The following is a 19,260-nucleotide window of genomic DNA, read 5'->3' as shown; positions in this document are numbered from 1 at the left end:
CCGCGGGCTTCGCATGCTTTTCGTAATCTTTACCCGTGTAAGAGCACTTCTGGTTCAAGTAAATTATATTTCCATCGCCAATGTAGAGTTTGCCTTGATGTCACGATCATGAAAATCTATCAAAAGTGAATTGTACACGTTCATGTCCTTTATTATAAAGTGGTCTAACACTCAACCTTTAAGTTCAACTAGAAACTTATTTTAAAGACAAATATACATCATATCTTAGCGCCTTCAAATAGTATTTGGCAGTTAAATATACGTAACTGCCTTGCAATTGCAGTTAATAATGTGCAGGCGATTTGAAAACTTTTATCTTTTGCAGCGCCGTCTGGTGGCGAGTTACATCAATGGGCGTAGCATATAAACCTTCTCAGCGGAAAAATACATATACATACAAATTTTCATAATGATCGGCCACATAGTTCACGATTCCATAAAGGACAAAAACACAAACATTCATTTATATATATATACTAGCGGGCCCGGCGCGCTATGCTGCGCATTTCAATAATTTTTTTGCAAAAGTTGCCCGCGGCTTCGCACGCAATTTCCCGTTGAAAAACAGTACACTATATTCACTTATTCTTTTTCTATCACATTCTAAACATTGCTGAGATAATTGATAGTCGTTCCATCGTGAGCCTCTTGGGCGTATTATGAAGGTATGTACCATATTCCTGCCTCTATCTAGCTGTTACCCACGGCTTCGCACACAAATCTTAAGAACCGAAGTCCTTATATTACTTAGTAAATTTTTTTTTTTTACTATAATAAATTTTAGATTAAATTAGTTATATCTCCGATGCCACGATTGAGCTTGCTTTGTTGTCTCGATCGAGAGAATATGTACACACGGAGTTTTGAGAACCATACTTCTGTCAAAAAAAACAACTAAGGTTGATTTTATAACATTCTTTATATTTGTAGCCAACGTAAGATAGTAATTATGATATCTGCATTACTCTTCTGATCAAGCATGAGCATGGTTTATATTAAATAAATATTGCAGTTAAAGGTGAATTTTTACGTCAAATTTGAATTGTATTATCTGGATAGTAAAGTCTATGTTTAACAGTGATTGCAAAAACAGTTTAAACAAAATTTGTCGTTTCTCTTAAGCTTACTCTATGCTTTAAAACTATAAGTGTAATATATGTTTACAAAGAACAGCTGATTAAAAATTTGAAAAGACGTTAACATATGTTTGCTGCAATGCATTTCTTATGGGTATTTCTGTAACCAGTGGGGCGGAATCCTGAATCGGGAAAGGGATGGGCATAGCTTATAAACCTTCTCCGTGGAAAAATACATATACGTACAATTTTTCATCATGATCGGTCCAATAGTTCACGATTCCATAAAGGACAAACATACAAACATTCATTTTTATATATATAGATATAAGAATATAGATATATATATATATATATATATATATATATATATATATATATATATATATATATATATATATATATATATATATATATATATATATATATATATATATATATATATATATATATAGATGTGATAGTATTGTTCAACTTTTCATAAAGAATTGGCTTGTGTAGGTGGCTGGCCGGAAAGGTTTCCCTCATGTGATCTACGCTCGCATCTGGCGTTGGCCAGATCTGCATAAGAATGAGCTGAAACATGTTAAATACTGTCAGTTTGCCTTTGATCTCAAGTGCGACTCTGTGTGTGTCAACCCTTATCATTACGAAAGGGTTGTCTCTCCTGGGATAGGTGAGTACTATTAGGTATTACGTACATTTGGAATAGTCCAGATTGTAAATTAGGTTTAAAACTGAATGGTTTGACTTAGGCTGCTGTTACCCTTGGACAACTTGTTGCACCAGTGTTGAAACTAGTTAACCTGCAAACTTTAGCCCAGTCAGCCAGTTATATAACAGCATAGCTTGAAATCATCTCAGTTAGAACAAAAATAGCTGAGCTGAAAAATGTTTAATTTGAGTGCTCTAGCCTACACTACAGCACATGTGCGTACCAACATTGTTGTACAGCAGTTCCACCACTAGTGGTGCGTGTTTGGTTAATAGGCTGCATATACAGCGATGCTCCCCGACCCAGCTGAGACAAAAAAGTGATGGAGCTTTTGCAGGGTCCGGACACACCGTTGTCTACTAGTTGTACAATTATTTTTAGTTCAGCAACCGATCTTCCACGGCTAATAGTCCCAGTGTGCAAAACCACTGTTAACAGATGGTACAATAGGTTTTACTACTAGTTGTCCACGGCTAACAGAGTTATCATTTAACATATTTCTAACCTAAATCAGTTTTTAAAATTTGTATGAAAAAATTAACTTTTTAAACTAGTAGGTACATGAATATCCGGTATATAAACTAATGCCAGTAGGCTTGTATACTGCGATCACATTTGAGCAGAAGAGACAATACAGTTGATTAGGGATGTGTGTTGAAGCCCTGCCCTGTGCTGATCTGTCGGGCCTCAGCCTGCAGCCCAGTCGGCTGATCAAGGATGAGTACAGTGCCGGGGTCGTACCTCCGCCTCCCCCTCCTGCTGCCGACATGGACGTGGACACTGAGGCGGGCACAGTGCAACATCACCCACCACCCCCACCCCCTTCTACACATCAATATGTGTTCTCCCCACAACCAGGTATGCACTGTGTTTATGACAATATGTGTACACAACATTTTTGTTGTCACTTCATTTGTGAAAAGGGTTATCATTTAATTGTATTTAGAGTAAATGCTATATTCCCATCATTGGCTACCACATGCTGCCAGTGCACCTGGGTAATACAGATTCACGGTTGCTTATAGATAGCGGTATAAATATGTTTTCTGGTTGTGCAAATACCACCATAGATTGAAACTACTCTCACACGAACTTTGCAATGGCATTATTACCTTGTATAACAAAGCACCCTTATCAATGCTAGGTTTGCCAGAAAATATTGTACAGGAAAATTTTAAAAAATAAAAAAGTAAACTAAATTTTTTAATCCGACTCGTCCCATGTTTCGAGAATAGTCGGAAAGTATACATAAAAGTTAAATAGTATTAATGTTCTCTTTGGAGTAATTGGTACAGGACAGTATTACAAAACTTACTATGTACAGTGATACTTATTGATAACTCAATTTTTCTTCAGTAGGCCTACATTTTTGGTATCTAATAAAAAATATTTAGTTTATTTTTTCACGATTTGTCCTGTTTGTTCACCTAAAACGTAAGTCTTTGGCAATAACTATAATAATGTTTATATTGTTTTGTTTGTCAAACAAATCATAATTTGTTTACCTAAATATTAAAATTCTTGCATAAATATTTCCTTGTGCTTAATAATAATTATTAGTCAGAGTATTAATGTAAACCATACATTTTTGTTGTAAACTTTCTGGTACTTTCAGTCTGAAACAATATTTGCTTACAAATATTTATTACTTTCGGATTTTTGACGCAACAAAACTGTCTCTGTTTGTTTCGTTTGCTGCCATGGAGAATTTAATTCTTTTTATTTGATTGCATGACATTTATTTTATTGGCTTCTTATAATTTATTTTTAATTTTCTTTAAAAAATAAACATGGCAGATTTTAATTTCTGTATGTTAGTTATATTTATTTGGTTATGGTTATTATTTTGCACGTTTACTCTGTGTGGATGTTGTGTTGATGTGGCATGGCTTACAGCTGGAGAGAGTCACCCACAACCTACACCCCCAACCCCCAGCGAGAGGCACCTCCCCCTCTGGATGTCCTCTCATGTACCTCCACATCACAGTAAGTACAGCGCAAGGGTTTCAGTCTTTAAAGATTGACTTAAATGAATTTCAACTTAAGAACATATTTTTTAAACACTCTAATACGATTTATTTATTTTGTCAGTGAGATGAATACAGTTATTTTGTGTGAATACTAATCATTATTAATCCTTCCCGCGCCGTGGACGGATATATTAGAATGTCACACTTTGACCAAAATGCCAAATAGAGTTATATCCAATATTATAAATTGGATCGGCCATGGGAGTGCCGATGGCCGAGCGGTCTAAGTCGCTGGACTTTGAGTCTGAGTTAGAGATAGCACAGGTTCGAATCCTGTCTGTGACCGAAGTACTTTTTATCAGTACCATCGACCTTGTACTGTATCGACTCTACCCCTTATTCTGTTTGATAAGATCCTCGCACAGGCCAGTGGCCCATTAGGACGGACCAAATAAGGCTTAGAATGAGATCAGCCTCTCCTAAAAAAATTAAGAACAAAAATTTCATGGAGAATTTTTTTAGTTCACAAAAAGCCTTCGAAATGCCTGGTGCACACTCCGTGCTTATCGCGGTTGCCAAGGAAGTGTTTATAAATGACCTTCACTCTGAGGCAGGGGGAGGGAAGCGCCCTTTTTCTAACTCCGATCACCTGCTCGTCAGTTCTGTGTCTACTACAGAGCCATAACGAAACATATCCGTGGTGTGTATTACTGCTTTCTCGGTTGTCACGAGTGCTCTTCTACTGTGTATCTTGTTATTATTCTTCGTGTGGTAGTTAGTGTTGTGATTACTTTGAAATATTTATCTTGATTTATAGTAAAATGTAATCACACTTTTCAGTTCAATTACATTTTACAATGAAATTCAAATTTATTTTAAATAAACAGTTTTGTAAATAGTTCTTTTTTTATTTTTATCAATAATTTTAAATAAAATGTTTTATACATTTTTGCTTTTACCTTTTATAATTTGGCTGTAACAAAAATTAGCTTTGAATTCAAGATTCAAAATCTTTATTGGCCATTAAATAACATTTTCAGTTACAATAGGCTTCGTCATGAAAAAATATTTCACATAAAAACTAATTTACTTACTACTAATTTAGTTACATTAACCAGATGTATTTTGTAACAGATCAAACATGTTGCAGTTCATGTACTCGTCAACAGAATAAAAAGCTTTTGTCTTAAGCCAAGTTGAAATCCTTAATTTAAACTTATTAATCGGTAGTTCTCTTATAGCTAATGGTAGTTTATTGAATAATCTAGTTTGTTGGGAATTGTAACTATTATAAGTCCGAGTTAGTCTTACTTGAGGAACTACAAGATTATATCGAAACCTAGTGTTGTAATCATGTACTAACTCATGAGAGATAAAGGTGTTGATATTTTCTCTAACAAACACTAAATTCTGATATATATAAATACAAGCAAGAGTGATTATTTTAAAAGTACAAAAAGACTGTCTGCAGGACTCTTGATTAAAAAGATCCGCCATTAACCTGATTGCCTTTTTTTACCATAAGAAAACTTTTTGGAGGCACCAGAGTTGCCCCATAGACGGGTACCATAACAAAGATGTATATGAACTGAAAGAAACAAACATTTTTTACTTGTCTTCACGTTATATGAAAGTTAATTGATTTATTAGTGACATGCGAAGGGTTCATAATTATTTTAGTTTACTCGATGTTTATTGTCATGGCAATTAAAGTTTCGTCAATAGTCTCCGCCTTCAGAGCTTATGACGTACAGATTTTCTTTGAGCCTACAGACAAATTTGTGATCGCTGATGGTATACAACATTTTTATAAAGATAGTAATACTGCTATAGTACTTAATATTGCTACAGTTTTTAATATGTAGGAAGTACCATTTGAGTACATTGCCCTTATTTGAATTGTCAGGATAAACCCTTCATTCGAAACCTTAAAATTATTTTTGTGATCAGTCCAATCATTGTAAAGGTCATATATCACCAGTTGAAACTGAAATTAACTGGTATTTATGACCAGAAAGCACTCTACTTTTTCAATTTTTGTTATGTGTAGCTCAATCCCAGGTATGAAAAATTGTATCCTATTTGGTTACATTAGTAGCAATATCCTTGACATTGGCAAATGTGTTTGATTTAGAGTTTGCATTCATTTCATACTGTAGCATTGTAATATACAGGGTCATCAAAAAAGGTGGACCCAATTTTAAAACACCAATAAATAAGGCTGTAATAAAAATATTTATATTTTTTACCAAAAGATATAGGAATCTTAAAGTGTTTTACATACTTCAAGAGGTTTCTATGTGAGATCCGCCTATGTGACCATGACAGACATCTAAGTGATAATTGACCTCCGTCCAGGTCTGCACAATCACGTCAGGATCACAGTTGCAATCGCAGTGTTGTGGTTCGTTCCCTCAAGTGTCGCAGGTCCATGGTCTTTGTAGCATAGACCATGTTTTTTATATAACCTGAAAAGGAGTTAAGTCAGAGTTCTGTGGTAGCCATGCAACAGGATTACCTCTACCAATCCATCAAGGAGGGAATGCGAGCATCATGAAGAGTTGCAATTTCAAGGTCAGCCCAATGACGATATTAAAACTCGGAACATTTTTCCATCAAACTCAGATAGCTTGTGGATAGTTATTGGCACGGTCACCTCACACCATCATTGGTCATTCTTTTTGGTTGTGTTGGAGACCTGAATGGAACTGAGTGTAAAAACAACTATGTCATACGATTGGTAATATAATATAGTACTTGGTTGGAAAATGGATTCATTTAACAATTGTTCTTCATTGTCAGGGTATTCCGTGTGTTGTACTAAGTACTTTATTTGTTACAGAATAAAGGTATAAAATTCCTTTCTAAATGTAATGTTCATTTAGAGGCTTTAATTTTCTTTTACTTTGTGTATCGAAACATGTAGATGGATACAAACAACAAAGTTATCATAGTCTTGTAAACAATATTTAGCTTTCAGTTACAATTTTCTATATCTATCTATTCGTTCATCTGTTGAGTCTATGTGTGGATGTGGGCTGCTCGGCTTTAAACAAACAGGTGTTCGATAATTTCTGTTTATATATGTGTAGTTGTTGTATAAATGTGTTCACGAATAAGAATATGTGTATACTCATATCTGGGGTAAGACATGTTTTATCATGGTTAAGAGTGGTTTGAAATTTTTTGCTGGTCACTTCTATTTGCCAGATTTGCTTTAATGAAACAAAACAAAACCATCTAGCATGTTATATTTGTAGTTACAAACAATATAGGAATTTAAATCTATTCGACCATCTCCAAAAAATACCAAATTCAATGGTACACATAAAATTTCATAAGGTAAAAGTTTCCTCCCAAAAAACCAAATTTTACCTATAATGCAGGAATAAACACAGAACCTCTGTAAATTCCTTTAAAATGACTTGTATAAGAACAGTAAAAACACATGCTTAAGCGTATTATTACTTGTTATTTAAAAATAAGATCCCAAAAATGTTGTACTAGAGACATTTTTATTTTATACAGTTTTGGTTAAATTTATTTATAAAACATCTTTTGTTATCCCCATTTTGGAAAACATTTGTCTTATGTTCATTTAGGCAATTAAAAATAAATTTACTGTAACTTTATGATTTATGAATTTTTAACAAAATAAAAATATAATTTATAAAAAACACAAATAGGCAAACAGATGCTAAAGTGAAATATTATATAAATCCATAAAAGTCTTTTCTGCTTTGATGCAAAGTCCATTAGATTTATCTTCACAATACATATGTTCCCTGAATGGTTATTAACATTATAAATTTAAACCTGACCTAGCCAGTCAGTGGCACTGGTTTTTGCCTATCAGAGTGATCATATTATATCAGGATACAAAAGCAGTGTCTGTACTGGGATTGATAAGATAACAGCTGATCCACTGGACAATTAATTGTGGATGTGAATGTGCAGGAACGTGCAAGCTGGAGAAACATGCCAGGTTGTTCCTGCAGTTAGTCACTCGTTTAAATTTTAGTTAAGAAATAGTTTAGTTATATCAACTGTTAAAGTATTTATATTTTAAATATTTGCCTTATATTTATTACATGTTATTTGTATGTGGTGGAAATGTTACATTCTTACTAAAATGTCCCTTTTAGTGAATTTTACAATTTCAAATTTCTCTTTATGTACTTGACCAATCATGTACTTCTGATGATTAATTAAGTAAGTAGTAATAATTTACTGATTATACGTTTTTTAATGAATGCTTGTTTGAGCAAACACTTACTACTTATTTATAACATGTTTTATAATTTTTAACTAAACTTATTTAATTCTAGAAATCGGAATTACTTAGTATTTTACACTTGCAGCCATCATTGTAAAAATCCCCGTTTCCATCTTTAAAAAGAAGGGGTTCGTATAAATTTCTTTAAATTATCTGATCATCTTAAAACTGAATAATAAATGTATGAATAATATTTTGGTTTTCTTAGATACAAAAATATTGTCAGTGTAGTACATACAAGTATTTCGGGTAATGTGTATCTCCTTTCTTGTTAATTGTTTAAAAGAAAGAAATCAAAAGGGAGTGAATTTTCTCTATGGAATATTATAAAACAGTTAAACAAAAATGTACGCTTTAAAAAAATATGGATTTATTAATCAACTTCCATTCAAATTGTATTTGTATGTTCGACAACATCAGTTATGGTAATGAAGTAAGTTATAACTTATTTCTATACATATTCCAATGTTCCGGTATGTGTTGTGATCATAATGCAATCTTAGAACTTGGTAGTTGATAGCTGTACTTCAACTGTTGTTTGATTTTTTTCTCATATTTATGTTTTCTTAATGACAGAGTATATCTGTACTGGTTACTTTTTTCCTTCAGTTCCAGAATTATAGTCGCATTTACAGGACAATTTAAATAATGATGAATTTAGTAATGGGAAAAGTATACAAAGTAATAGTGAAGTTAGCATCATTAGAGAATTTATCATATATTAAATTTATATGACCCAATCACAAACTGTGGTTCTTCTACCATATAATTTTGAAATACAAAACTTTTTAGTTAAAAACTTACCAAAATAAAAATTATTTGAGAGGACAGGCACGATTCAAACAGCGCTAGTGTACAACGTAAATATTTTAATAACAAGAAATATTTTTTCATCATTTCACAATTTTAAGAAACTTAATTTTGTTAAACTGTCTGTTGACTGAATGTTATTCTAACCACGAAGTTTGCATTTTATTTCAGAAGATAAAAAACACAAATACTCCACAGTTTACACACTGTTAGGCACTCAATAGATCAATTCTCATCATTTGACAATTCTCTGAACGTGTTTAATACGTTTAAACAATATTCTCGTGTAAAACTCAGATTAACGTGTTCTGCGATGTTGCAGGGTTATCCACGCTGGGTTCGCCCGGGAGTGTGAGCTCATCACAGACCAACCCTGCCACTCCCCTGGTCTCACCCACCCAGTCGTCAACCGCTTCTTCCTCCGCCCCGTTCTTCAGCCCCCCTCAGGACTCACTGTCACAGCCGGAGACCACTTTGTGTAAGTATTACCTATCGGCTGTTGTTTTGTTGAAAGTTTGTTTTTAACGATGGAAGGAATGTACCTTGTGTTAGAGGCCGAGAGACACTATGTGGTCCTCGGCAACGATGCACAGTAGCCTACTGGTCATGTGGAGTGGAGGGGGAAATCGCGAGCTCAGTCTGTGAGCCGGTTTCCCCTCCGCCGCTGCTCCCCCTCCTTGCCAGCAGTGGTTCCCTTCTCACGCATCTAGGAACCCGATAAAATCTCTCGGCTTAAATGTAACAATATCTATAGATCAGGAATTGATTTTTTTTTTAAAAGATTGTTCTGTTTCTAGTTCTTTTAATATGTAAACATTGCATTGTATATGTTTCTCTTATTATATTTTAAACCTTATGGTTTATTTTCTGATGTAGTTTCATTGGAAATAAAGTTCTAGTCATTCATAAGTTTAACCCATTACGGATCGTGAAAACGGGGCGCGCACGGGCCTTAGAGTACGAATTAATCCGTATTACAACGCAGCACCCGCAATGTTTGCACGCCCTACCTGCCTACTTAGCGCGCTTGCTAATTATACATGTTTTGTTTCTTTATGTTGTTATTTATGTTATATAAAACATTATACAGATCTATTAGACAAGTATATTATACAAAAAAAAAAATGTAAAAATACAGGTACAGTAGAACCTCGTTAATTCGACACTCGATAGTTCGACAGTCCGTATCATTCGACACCAGCCCGTGACCAACATAACGTGACAGCAGGGACAAGTGGTGTCCTTGACGGGCCCGCCATTGTTGCCGTGAACGCGCGCCACTGCCCTTTGTATAGCGCATCCTCCTCCCCTCCCCCTCTGACTCACTCACCCGCTATTCTTAGTCGTCAACCTCAGTTCGCTCGTGACGCTGCGGGAGTTTGTTCCTTTCGTGATACGTTACTGTTTTACGATCGTTAGACATACGTAGTTGGTGTTACTGAACTGCTTTGTAATTTGTTTGTTTTTTAAAATGTCAGATAAAAAACGTAAAAGGTGCTTTGTTACGATGGAAATGAAATTAGATGCTCTAAAAAAGGATTGACAAAGGTGAAAGTGTACAGAAAGTGGCGAGTGATTTGAACGTTGGTCGGTCAACAGTGATTGGATGGAGGAAGTCTAGAAATGAAATTGAGTCTTGGTGTGTGAAAAGAGTGTGTTCAGAATCGTTAGACAAGAGGAGGAGTATGAAGAGGTCTGAGTATGAACAAGTAAGTGAAGCTCTTTTCCAGTGGTTTAGGATTCAGAGGGAGAAAGGGACACCGATCTCAGGACCGATTTTACAGGAAAAGGCCTTGAAATTTTATCAAAACTTTAAAGAAGAGGGAGAGCCTGAATTCACAGCAAGCTCTGGATGGCTGGACAGATGGAAAGAGAGGTATGGTATTAAACAATTGAGCATTTGTGGAGAAAAAACTGTCAGCAAATCTCGATAGTTCACATGATTTTAAAATGAAATTTCAAGCTTTGATTGAAGAATTAGGCCTTAGTGGAGAGCAAATCTATAACTGTGATGAAACTGGTCTGAATTTTAGAATGCTCCCAACAAAAAGTTTGGCTCTCAAACAAGAGAAAGCTGCAGCAGGATATAAAAAAAGTAAGGACAGAGTTACTGTGTTGGCTTGCAGTAACGCAACAGGAACTCATAAATTAAAATTGGCTCTGATAGGAAAGGCCAGGAAAACCTAGAGCCTTCAAAAATATTAAATGAATGGTGACCATTTTGACCTCCCCGTTTTTTACAGACACCAATCAAATGCTTGGATGTCAGAGAGCATTTTTAACGAATGGTTTCACAAACAGTTTGTGCCCGAAATTAAGAAGCATCTAAAGTCCCAGAAACCTTCCAATGAAAGCACTCTTGATCCTCGACAACGCAACAACGCACCCGGCTGTAGATGTCATTCAAGACGGAGAAATTAAAGCTATGTTCTTGCCCCCTAACGTAACCTCCCTTTTGCCAGCCTATGGGACCAAGGAGTTTTTTGGTAACGCTTTAAGAAGTTGTATAGGAAGAAACTCCTTTCATGTCTCATTTCAAGCCCTAGATGAAGGAGTCGAATTAGTGGATAAGTTAAAAAAAATTGATATGCTGGATGTTGTTGGCTGGATTTCCCAGGCATGGGATGAACTCAATCCCCTAACGCTCGTGCGTTCTTGGAGGAAGCTCTTGGACCACCAGGGAAATGAGTTCAACGAAGAAATTAAAGATGACGAGCTAGCCACTTTAATGGAAAAAATCCCAGGTTGTGAAGAAGCTTCACCTACAGATGTTTTCGAGTGGATGGAACAAGATGAAGAAAGCGGACCAACTTCAGAGGAAGAAATAGTTGATGCTTTAAAATCAAGAGAGGATAGTGAAAGAAGAGTCAGAAGACGACGAAGATACCACTCAAAAATCAAAACTGACACACAGCGAAGGTGTTAAAATTCTTCGAGGGAGCGATCCAGTATTTACAGGAACAAGGGACGACTGGAATGGACATTTTGTTTCTTCGACGATTACGTGACGAGGCGGCTCGGCGAAGAAACCAAAGTGAAAAAACAAATTAAAAATCACAACTATTTTGCGTTGTAAAAAGTAAAACATGATGTAACCATGTTAACAAGTTATAGTTGTCCCATATTAATTTATTTTTGTATATACATTTTGTTTTTTATCTAGCCTATATTATGAATTGAGTTTGTTTATTTTTACATTTATTCATTTAATCATTAACTATTTTAAGAGGAAGAAGTACAGCACTGTAAAAACAATGTAAGTTGATACATTTTGTTTCATCAGTTTAATATTTGTTTAGTTGTACATTGTTAATTAAATTACAGTCCATCTTAACATAAACTCGCCTTTTTTAATATTCCTTGTGTTAAAATCTATATACTCCCTATAGTTCGAACATCTTGATAGTTCGACACCCCGTTAGTCCACAAACTAACTATCGAGGTTCTACTGTACAATAACATTTTTACTTACGTTTTTTTGCGTGTTTTAGCTGCTGATGTATAGGACGGATCAAATGTTTTACACAATAAGCTAGCCCGCTCGTCACTGTCAACATTAGTATCTGCATAATTATGAAAACTTAATACGCGTGATAGAACCCGTCTCCATCCTCAATAACACTATCGATATCACTTTCATCACTTCCACTTTCTAATAATAGTCTATCTAATTCAGATGATCGTAAATTGTCACCCATTTTATTTATGTACACGCACACGAGGCAAAGGAAAATCGAAAGCCACGACTGTACGTCTCAGACAAACAATTTGTCGCAAATAATAACGTTATTGACCGATAACGAGGGGAGTATTTGTGGACGAGTACCAGAGATAAGATAGGAAGCCAGTCCAGGAAAACAGACTATAAATATCTCCGAGGCTTATAACAGCGATAAGCGTTTCAAAACAAATGAGTCATCCGTACCACGTCATCCGCGTGAGGGTCACGTCATTGTTGCTTTCGGTCCACGCCTCGCTCCGCGTCACTCTCATGTCGTTGATCCGCATTGGGTTAAAAAAGTAAAGGGTACGTACTTAAACAAAATCTTATTATGGCTTATCGGAATCAATGATTTTCCTTCATTTGTAACCATTTGAGATCATTGTACAAAGTTTCTTGGTAATATGCAGATATAATTCAGGACATTGTCAGAATAAATCAAGTTTGGTAAATGAGCTACTATCTAATACAGCTGAGATCTGTGAAACTCATTGTCTGTCTGGTAGCCGTCAGCTGATTTTACTTGTCACAAACATTACTTTTCCGTACGTAAACAATTCTTTCCCTGTATAAACGATTGAAATTCCAGTGGGATTCCTTTATTTTGTTTTGACAGTCCTTTGCACAAACAGCTGATTGTAACACCAAAATTAATTATACAATAATTTCACATTTCCTTATGAAAGAAATTATTAGACTATGAAACACCAGATAATTGTTTAAAACCAAATCTTAAACCAGAACTCAGATTGAGATGTATTGACATGACTCAACAGTTGAATCTGTGGATATCTGTCATGTAATTAATCATGAGCTGATCAGCAGTAAACAAATTACTGATCTCCAAAACATCATTTTGTTGTACTTTGTGTTTAAAAAAACCACAAATAGATAGCCTAATTGACAAATTATCAAACTTTTGTAAATAATATTTTGCTTGCCGTTAGTATTTTCTGTATTTACGTTCCTGCATCACCGCAAGGTTTTGTTTATTCGTGGATGACACTTTATTGGCATTATACAAATTACCAGTCGTGATCTTGTGATTTTTGTGAATAATTCTTCAATTAGTTTTTTTTATACTTACATTCCTATATCAATGCGAGTATACTGTATTTATTCATAGAAGACAATTTATCGGCAAAAATTACCGATCACTAAAACGTGTTTTTATTGCACTATGTGTACGAAAACCCGCAGGTAGCTAGTGTAATTTTTATAGAATCGTTTTAGTAGAATCTAGAACCAATCCTTAATACTAACACTGTTTAAAATCTAAATATCGTAGGCTGTTAGTTATGAGTTGATGTGTCTACTGTCTAGTGAACTCCACTGAGTCCAGTCTACACAGCCACAGCCAGAACGGGTTCAGTGCAGCGGTGGCAGTGACACAGCCGAGCAGCAGCGGCCAGCCCACGCAGTTCACTGCTCAAGCTACATGGACAGGCTCCAACACCCTCACCTACACTCAGAGTATGCAGCCCCCACACAACACCTACTGTGAGCATCTCCACCGCTCACTTTCTCTTTCTCTCTTCTCTCTCCAGTCTCACGGCATGAAATCTGTTCTCTCTTGATAGCAGATTTCATACCAGCATCTTTGGCATGAAATCTGTTTTCTCTTGAGATGGCTGATATCATCCTAGCCTCTTTGGCATGAAATCTGTTCTCTCTTGATAGCAGATTTCATACCAGCCTCTTTGGCATGAAATCTGTTTTCTCTTGAGATGGCAGATATCATCCTAGCCTATTTGGCATGAAATCTGTTCTCTCTTGATAGCAGATTTCATACCAGTTTCTTTGGCATGAAATCTGTTCTCTCTTGAGATGGCAGATTTCATCCTAGCCTCTTTGGCATGAAATCTGTTTTCTCTTGAGATGGCTGATATCATCCTAGCCTCTTTGGCATGAAATCTGTTCTCTCTTGATAGCAGATTTCATACCAGTTTCTTTGGCATGAAATCTGTTCTCTCTTGAGATGGCAGATTTCATCCTAGCCTCGTTTGGCATGAAATCTGTTTTCTCTTGAGATGGCTGATATCATCCTAGCCTATTTGGCATGAAATTTGTTTTCTCTTGAGATGGCTGATATCATCCTAGCCTCTTTGGCATGAAATCTGTTTTCTCTTGAGATGGCAGATATCATCCTAGCCTCTTTGGCATGAAACCTGTTCTCTCTTGAGATGGCAGATTTCATCCTAGCCTCTTTGGCATGAAATCTGTTCTCTCTTCAGATGGCAGATTTCATCCTAGCCTCTTCGGCATGAAATCTGTTCTCTCTTGAGCTAACGGATATATCAGCCTAATGGCATAAAATCTGGTCCTCGTCTAACTCAAACTTTCTATTTCTATTAACAGTCTATATTTGCTGTTTTAAGTTCTAGGTCTAGTAAAGTATTTGACATTTTTGGGTAAAAACTAGAATTGTATGAAGTAATAATCAAAGCATTTCGTGCATGCAATACTTTTATCCATTCTTTTGTATTCTTTATTACAAAATTTGGTAGTATATTTTCAATATATAGTCTACACAGGCAAATCAACTTGAGGTTGTCACATTATGATCTCAGAAAGTATTAATTTGGTATCATTTTGTCCACAATGAACTAGAGAACAATGTGATATATAATACGAATCATAAAATAAATATTAAAATTTTTATAAGTCAAAATTATAAATTCCACTTGTAAAAAATAAAAAAGGGTGGAGTCTAAGTTAATTTTTGTCATTGCAAATGGTAATACCTCTTTAATAACTGTTAAAGAGTGCCTCTAACGGGTAACTGGTGAAACAGTCTTAGAATTGCTGGTTGAAACCAAATCTGTCAAAAAAGTACATGAGAATATAAAATAAGGTAAAGTTCATAATTTAAAGTCTGTTGTAAAATAAATACTTTCTGAGATCCCAATTATGGTCACCTTCAGTTGATAATCCTGTTTATCTTGCCTAAGAATAGTATAAACACATAATATTGGTTGGGTTTTCTCATACATGATGATACAAATTCTCGAGTGCTCGTGCAAAGTAGAATGGTGGAAGTACAAGATGATTATCAGAAGTATCTTGAATAGGGAAACAAAATTTATTCAATTAGCATTAATGCATTCTTCTTTTAAAGTGACCTTTCAGCTAAAATAAGGATAGAATTAAGATATCAATGAAGATTAACATGCAAATGTTCAATTTGTAACTGAAAAGTAACTACAGTGAAACCTGTTATAACATTTTCCTGTTGGTATGGACGTTGTAAGTGGAAAACTTCATAGGCACACTCTGGTTTTTCGTTGTGTTTTGTCCTTCAAATCACTATTTTAGGTATTTTAAAGTCTTTGTTTAGTCACTGGAGAGTAGTGATGTGTCAAAGCCAAGCCAAATCTTGAATCTGCTGAGATTTACTGTGTCACTAATGCACTAATTATTGGAAAGTAGTCTTATGTCTGTTGTGACGTCGACAGATAATGGCCGTGACAGAAATAGAAGTGTTCATTGTTTCCGTTTGGCTAGTCGCGGTCAACGAAAGTAATGAAATATCATTATTTGATGTACAATATTTGACTTGAAATTCTCGTATATCTATGTTTATGTTCAAGCATCGAAGTCCTTATCCCACAGTCTTTGAGGCAGAAGTCACAGCCATTATGGAGTGCACTCGTGAGAACCTTCGTCTGCAGTATAGGAGTGAAACAATTAGCATTGCCATAGATAGTCAGGCAACATTGAAGGCGTCTGGACTCCTGAGTGTTCAACTCCAAACTTGTCTAGGATTGCTGTCAAGTCGTTTCTTCCCTTGCCAGAATCAACAATGTGACTTTTTTGGGTTCCTGGGTATGAGGGGATCACTGGGAACGAAAGAAGCCCTGGCCAACTTGGGCTCAGCGTCCAATATGATGGGACTTCAACCGTTCTGTGGCATTTCTAGGTGTGAATCCTTTGGGGCTGTCTCGAAATGGGTTTGTGCTGAACATGAGAGAAGATGGAAGCTGCATCTGGGTATGAGAATGAGCAGAATGGTTCTACAGTTGCCTTCCCCTAGGGTCTGACCTTCTCTCACTAAGTAGATCATTCATTGTCTTCTCGGGTTATGGATCTGATTACGGGACATGGTCACTTGAGGAAGCATCGTCACAGATTCTGTATCTTTCTCAACTTAAGGATCCGCTCTGTAGAATGTGTGATGAGCAGGAGGAAACTGCTGAACACTTGCTCTTTGATTGTCCTGCAATAGCAAGGGAGCGGTATGCCATCTTTGGTAGTTTGGACAAGGGTAGTGAATTTCCCCAGGAGGAAATGATCGGTTGTTTTCAGCGATTTGTAGAACTGTTGAAATCATAGACTGGTAGGCCTCATGGGGTGCGCAAAAGGCCCTTGAGGCTTCAGTGCATGGCAATAGGCCCGCTCCATAGAAGAAGTAGCATTGGAATACGTCTACTCCCCACAGCAGTATGTAAATTTCTGATCGCTAAAACATATTTTTTACTTATTTTGTACATGAAAAAGTAAAGCTAAATAACCTAATTAACAGTTTACGTAGTTGTTTTAGGTCATATGAAGATAGCAGTTGGTATTTTCTATATTTATGTATGTCTGTGCAACGCCGGGAATCTGTTGTGTCTATTCACAAATGACGATAGAATGGTTGTTTGCAAATTACCAATCACTAAAACATAGTTTTGTTGTACTTTGTGTAAGAAAAACCGTATGTAGAAAATAAAATTAACAAACTGTTGTAGTTTTGTAAATTATCTTTAGCTAGCAGTTTGTATTTCTTTATGTCCATGTTTGTACATTGCCATGCTGCTCGGAGTTAAACAAACAATGATCTTTTAAAACAATCTTTTGTATGCATCTTAATATTCGTAATCATCGCTATGAGATGGTTTGAAACATTCAGTTTTAAATCCATTTAATGTCATATATGCCCATCATTATTGTAGATAAATTGCATATTTTCTTGAAGTCCATTTTCAAAATTCAAATGAAAGTAGAGGGTATAAAATATGACATAGTTAATATAAATATACCCATTTCAAAAAAAATATCTATATTTCATTATAGCTGCAAATCCCTTTGAAATAGTAGTAATCTTAGATTTCTTTTTGTGTTATTGGGTGGTCTGCAAATGATTAAGAATGGTAGGAATTGGTTTAGTAATGATTTTTTTGAAATCAAACTTAGCTAATATAAGCATTTAGGATTCGAAACTCAAGAATCGGAAATATATATTTTTTAAGATTCAAAATCGGATTTGAAAATTCACTACTGGAAGGTGTACAAAAATGTAATACATAAGTTGTGTTGATACCTCTACAATACAGAATCACTAGCTCACTCTTTGTGAATCAGTTATTTTGTATTTGGATGTTTCTGCCTCATGTGCTTTAATTACTTAATTATCATGTGATTGATGACTCTTAATACTCAATAAATATTAATAACTTTACTGTTTTCAAATGTGAATAGTTAATGTTTATACAAAATTACTTCAATAGTCTGACTTATGACTTGTCATTTGTGTTACGTTTCTAATAAGCTCTAGCATTTACAAATTTGTTTGGAACTCCTTTAAAAATATTTTAATCAGGTGTGCCAATTGATTTTCTTTAATCAGTATAGATTTTTCATTAGAGCATTTAAAATTGTATTGAAATTTGAACTGTCAGTAACAATTATTGTTGGATTGCAGGGGGTCACGGCGTTAGTTCCGAGGCCACGTTAAGTGGGCTATTGTCCACTCAGCCTGCGCCTGAGTACTGGTGTTCCGTGGCGTATTTTGAGCTGGACACGCAGGTGGGCGAGACATTCAAGGTGTCGTCGACGTGTCCCAATGTCACTATCGACGGCTACGTGGACCCGTCGGGTGGAAACAGGTTCTGTCTGGGCGCCCTCAGCAATGTCCACCGAACTGAGCAAAGCGAGCGGGCTAGGTGAGGAGTCTCATAATTATTATAAGTATTTTATTATTAATATTCATTTATTAACAAGACATACTTCAGTCAAGCAGTTCAAATCATTAGTAATCAGTCGCTATTATTTCCCCTTCCTTTGATAAATATTACTTGTAAACGAAAAACCGTAAGAATTTATATTACTTCATCATCACAAAGACTGTTTGAAGCACAATAGATTTTTTCCCACCGTTCAATCATTCACTTGATTTTTATTAGACAAGTACATAAGTAGAAAATGGCATCAAAACTTGAAAAAAATTTCGATAAGAAATTCTACATTAAAAAAAAAACTTGTAGTAGACAAATTACTATATTTATTTGAAAAGTAGGTTGTTATCTGTATAAAACTCCCCCACGGAATTCAAAGGGTTTATTCATAAAAAAATGCACTTTATTTGTATAATTCTTAAATATCGTCTATAATTTTAGTAAGAAATTAAAATACCTAATTCCTGCATAATTATTTTTTTCACAAGGTTTCTACAACCAAGTAGTTTGAAGAAACCTTTTTTTATATACTTATATGTGCGTTTTTTAGTTTGCAAGAAATGTGTATAAGTATAAAAAGATTGGTTCTCTATTTATAGATAATTTAGTTCTAAAGAAGAAGGTGAGTATTAAAATGAATTACAACAGCCGTAACTAAAATTACAATGATTTTAATATAATTATTCAAATGCGTATTCTGTTGTTACATTTACAATTATTTTTAAATGACATGTGATAAAAAAATTATTAAAAAGG

General features: G+C 35.2%; 1 protein-coding gene across 4 annotated transcripts in view; it reads left to right on the top strand.

Annotated features, from left to right (window-relative positions):
• Positions 1-19,260, top strand: part of LOC124353192 (mothers against decapentaplegic homolog 4) — a 41,493-nt gene that overhangs the window by 10,658 nt on the left and 11,575 nt on the right. The window contains exons 4-9 of one of the 4 annotated variants that reach the window (XM_046803068.1): positions 1,578-1,752; positions 2,437-2,649; positions 3,688-3,777; positions 9,170-9,325; positions 13,892-14,041; positions 18,252-18,492. In XM_046803068.1, coding sequence (XP_046659024.1) covers positions 1,578-1,752; positions 2,437-2,649; positions 3,688-3,777; positions 9,170-9,325; positions 13,892-14,041; positions 18,252-18,492 — 1,025 coding nt within the window. Of the gene's footprint in view, positions 1-1,577; positions 1,753-2,436; positions 2,650-3,687; positions 3,778-9,169; positions 9,326-13,891; positions 14,069-18,251; positions 18,493-19,260 lie in introns of all 4 variants that reach the window. The other 3 variants (XM_046803067.1, XM_046803066.1, XM_046803069.1) reach the window with 3 other exon arrangements.

The sequence above is a fragment of the Homalodisca vitripennis genome, chromosome 1 (assembly GCF_021130785.1).
Source record: "Homalodisca vitripennis isolate AUS2020 chromosome 1, UT_GWSS_2.1, whole genome shotgun sequence".
Taxonomy (NCBI): Eukaryota; Metazoa; Arthropoda; class Insecta; order Hemiptera; family Cicadellidae; genus Homalodisca; species Homalodisca vitripennis.
This window is presented reverse-complemented; position numbering and strand designations above follow the sequence as displayed.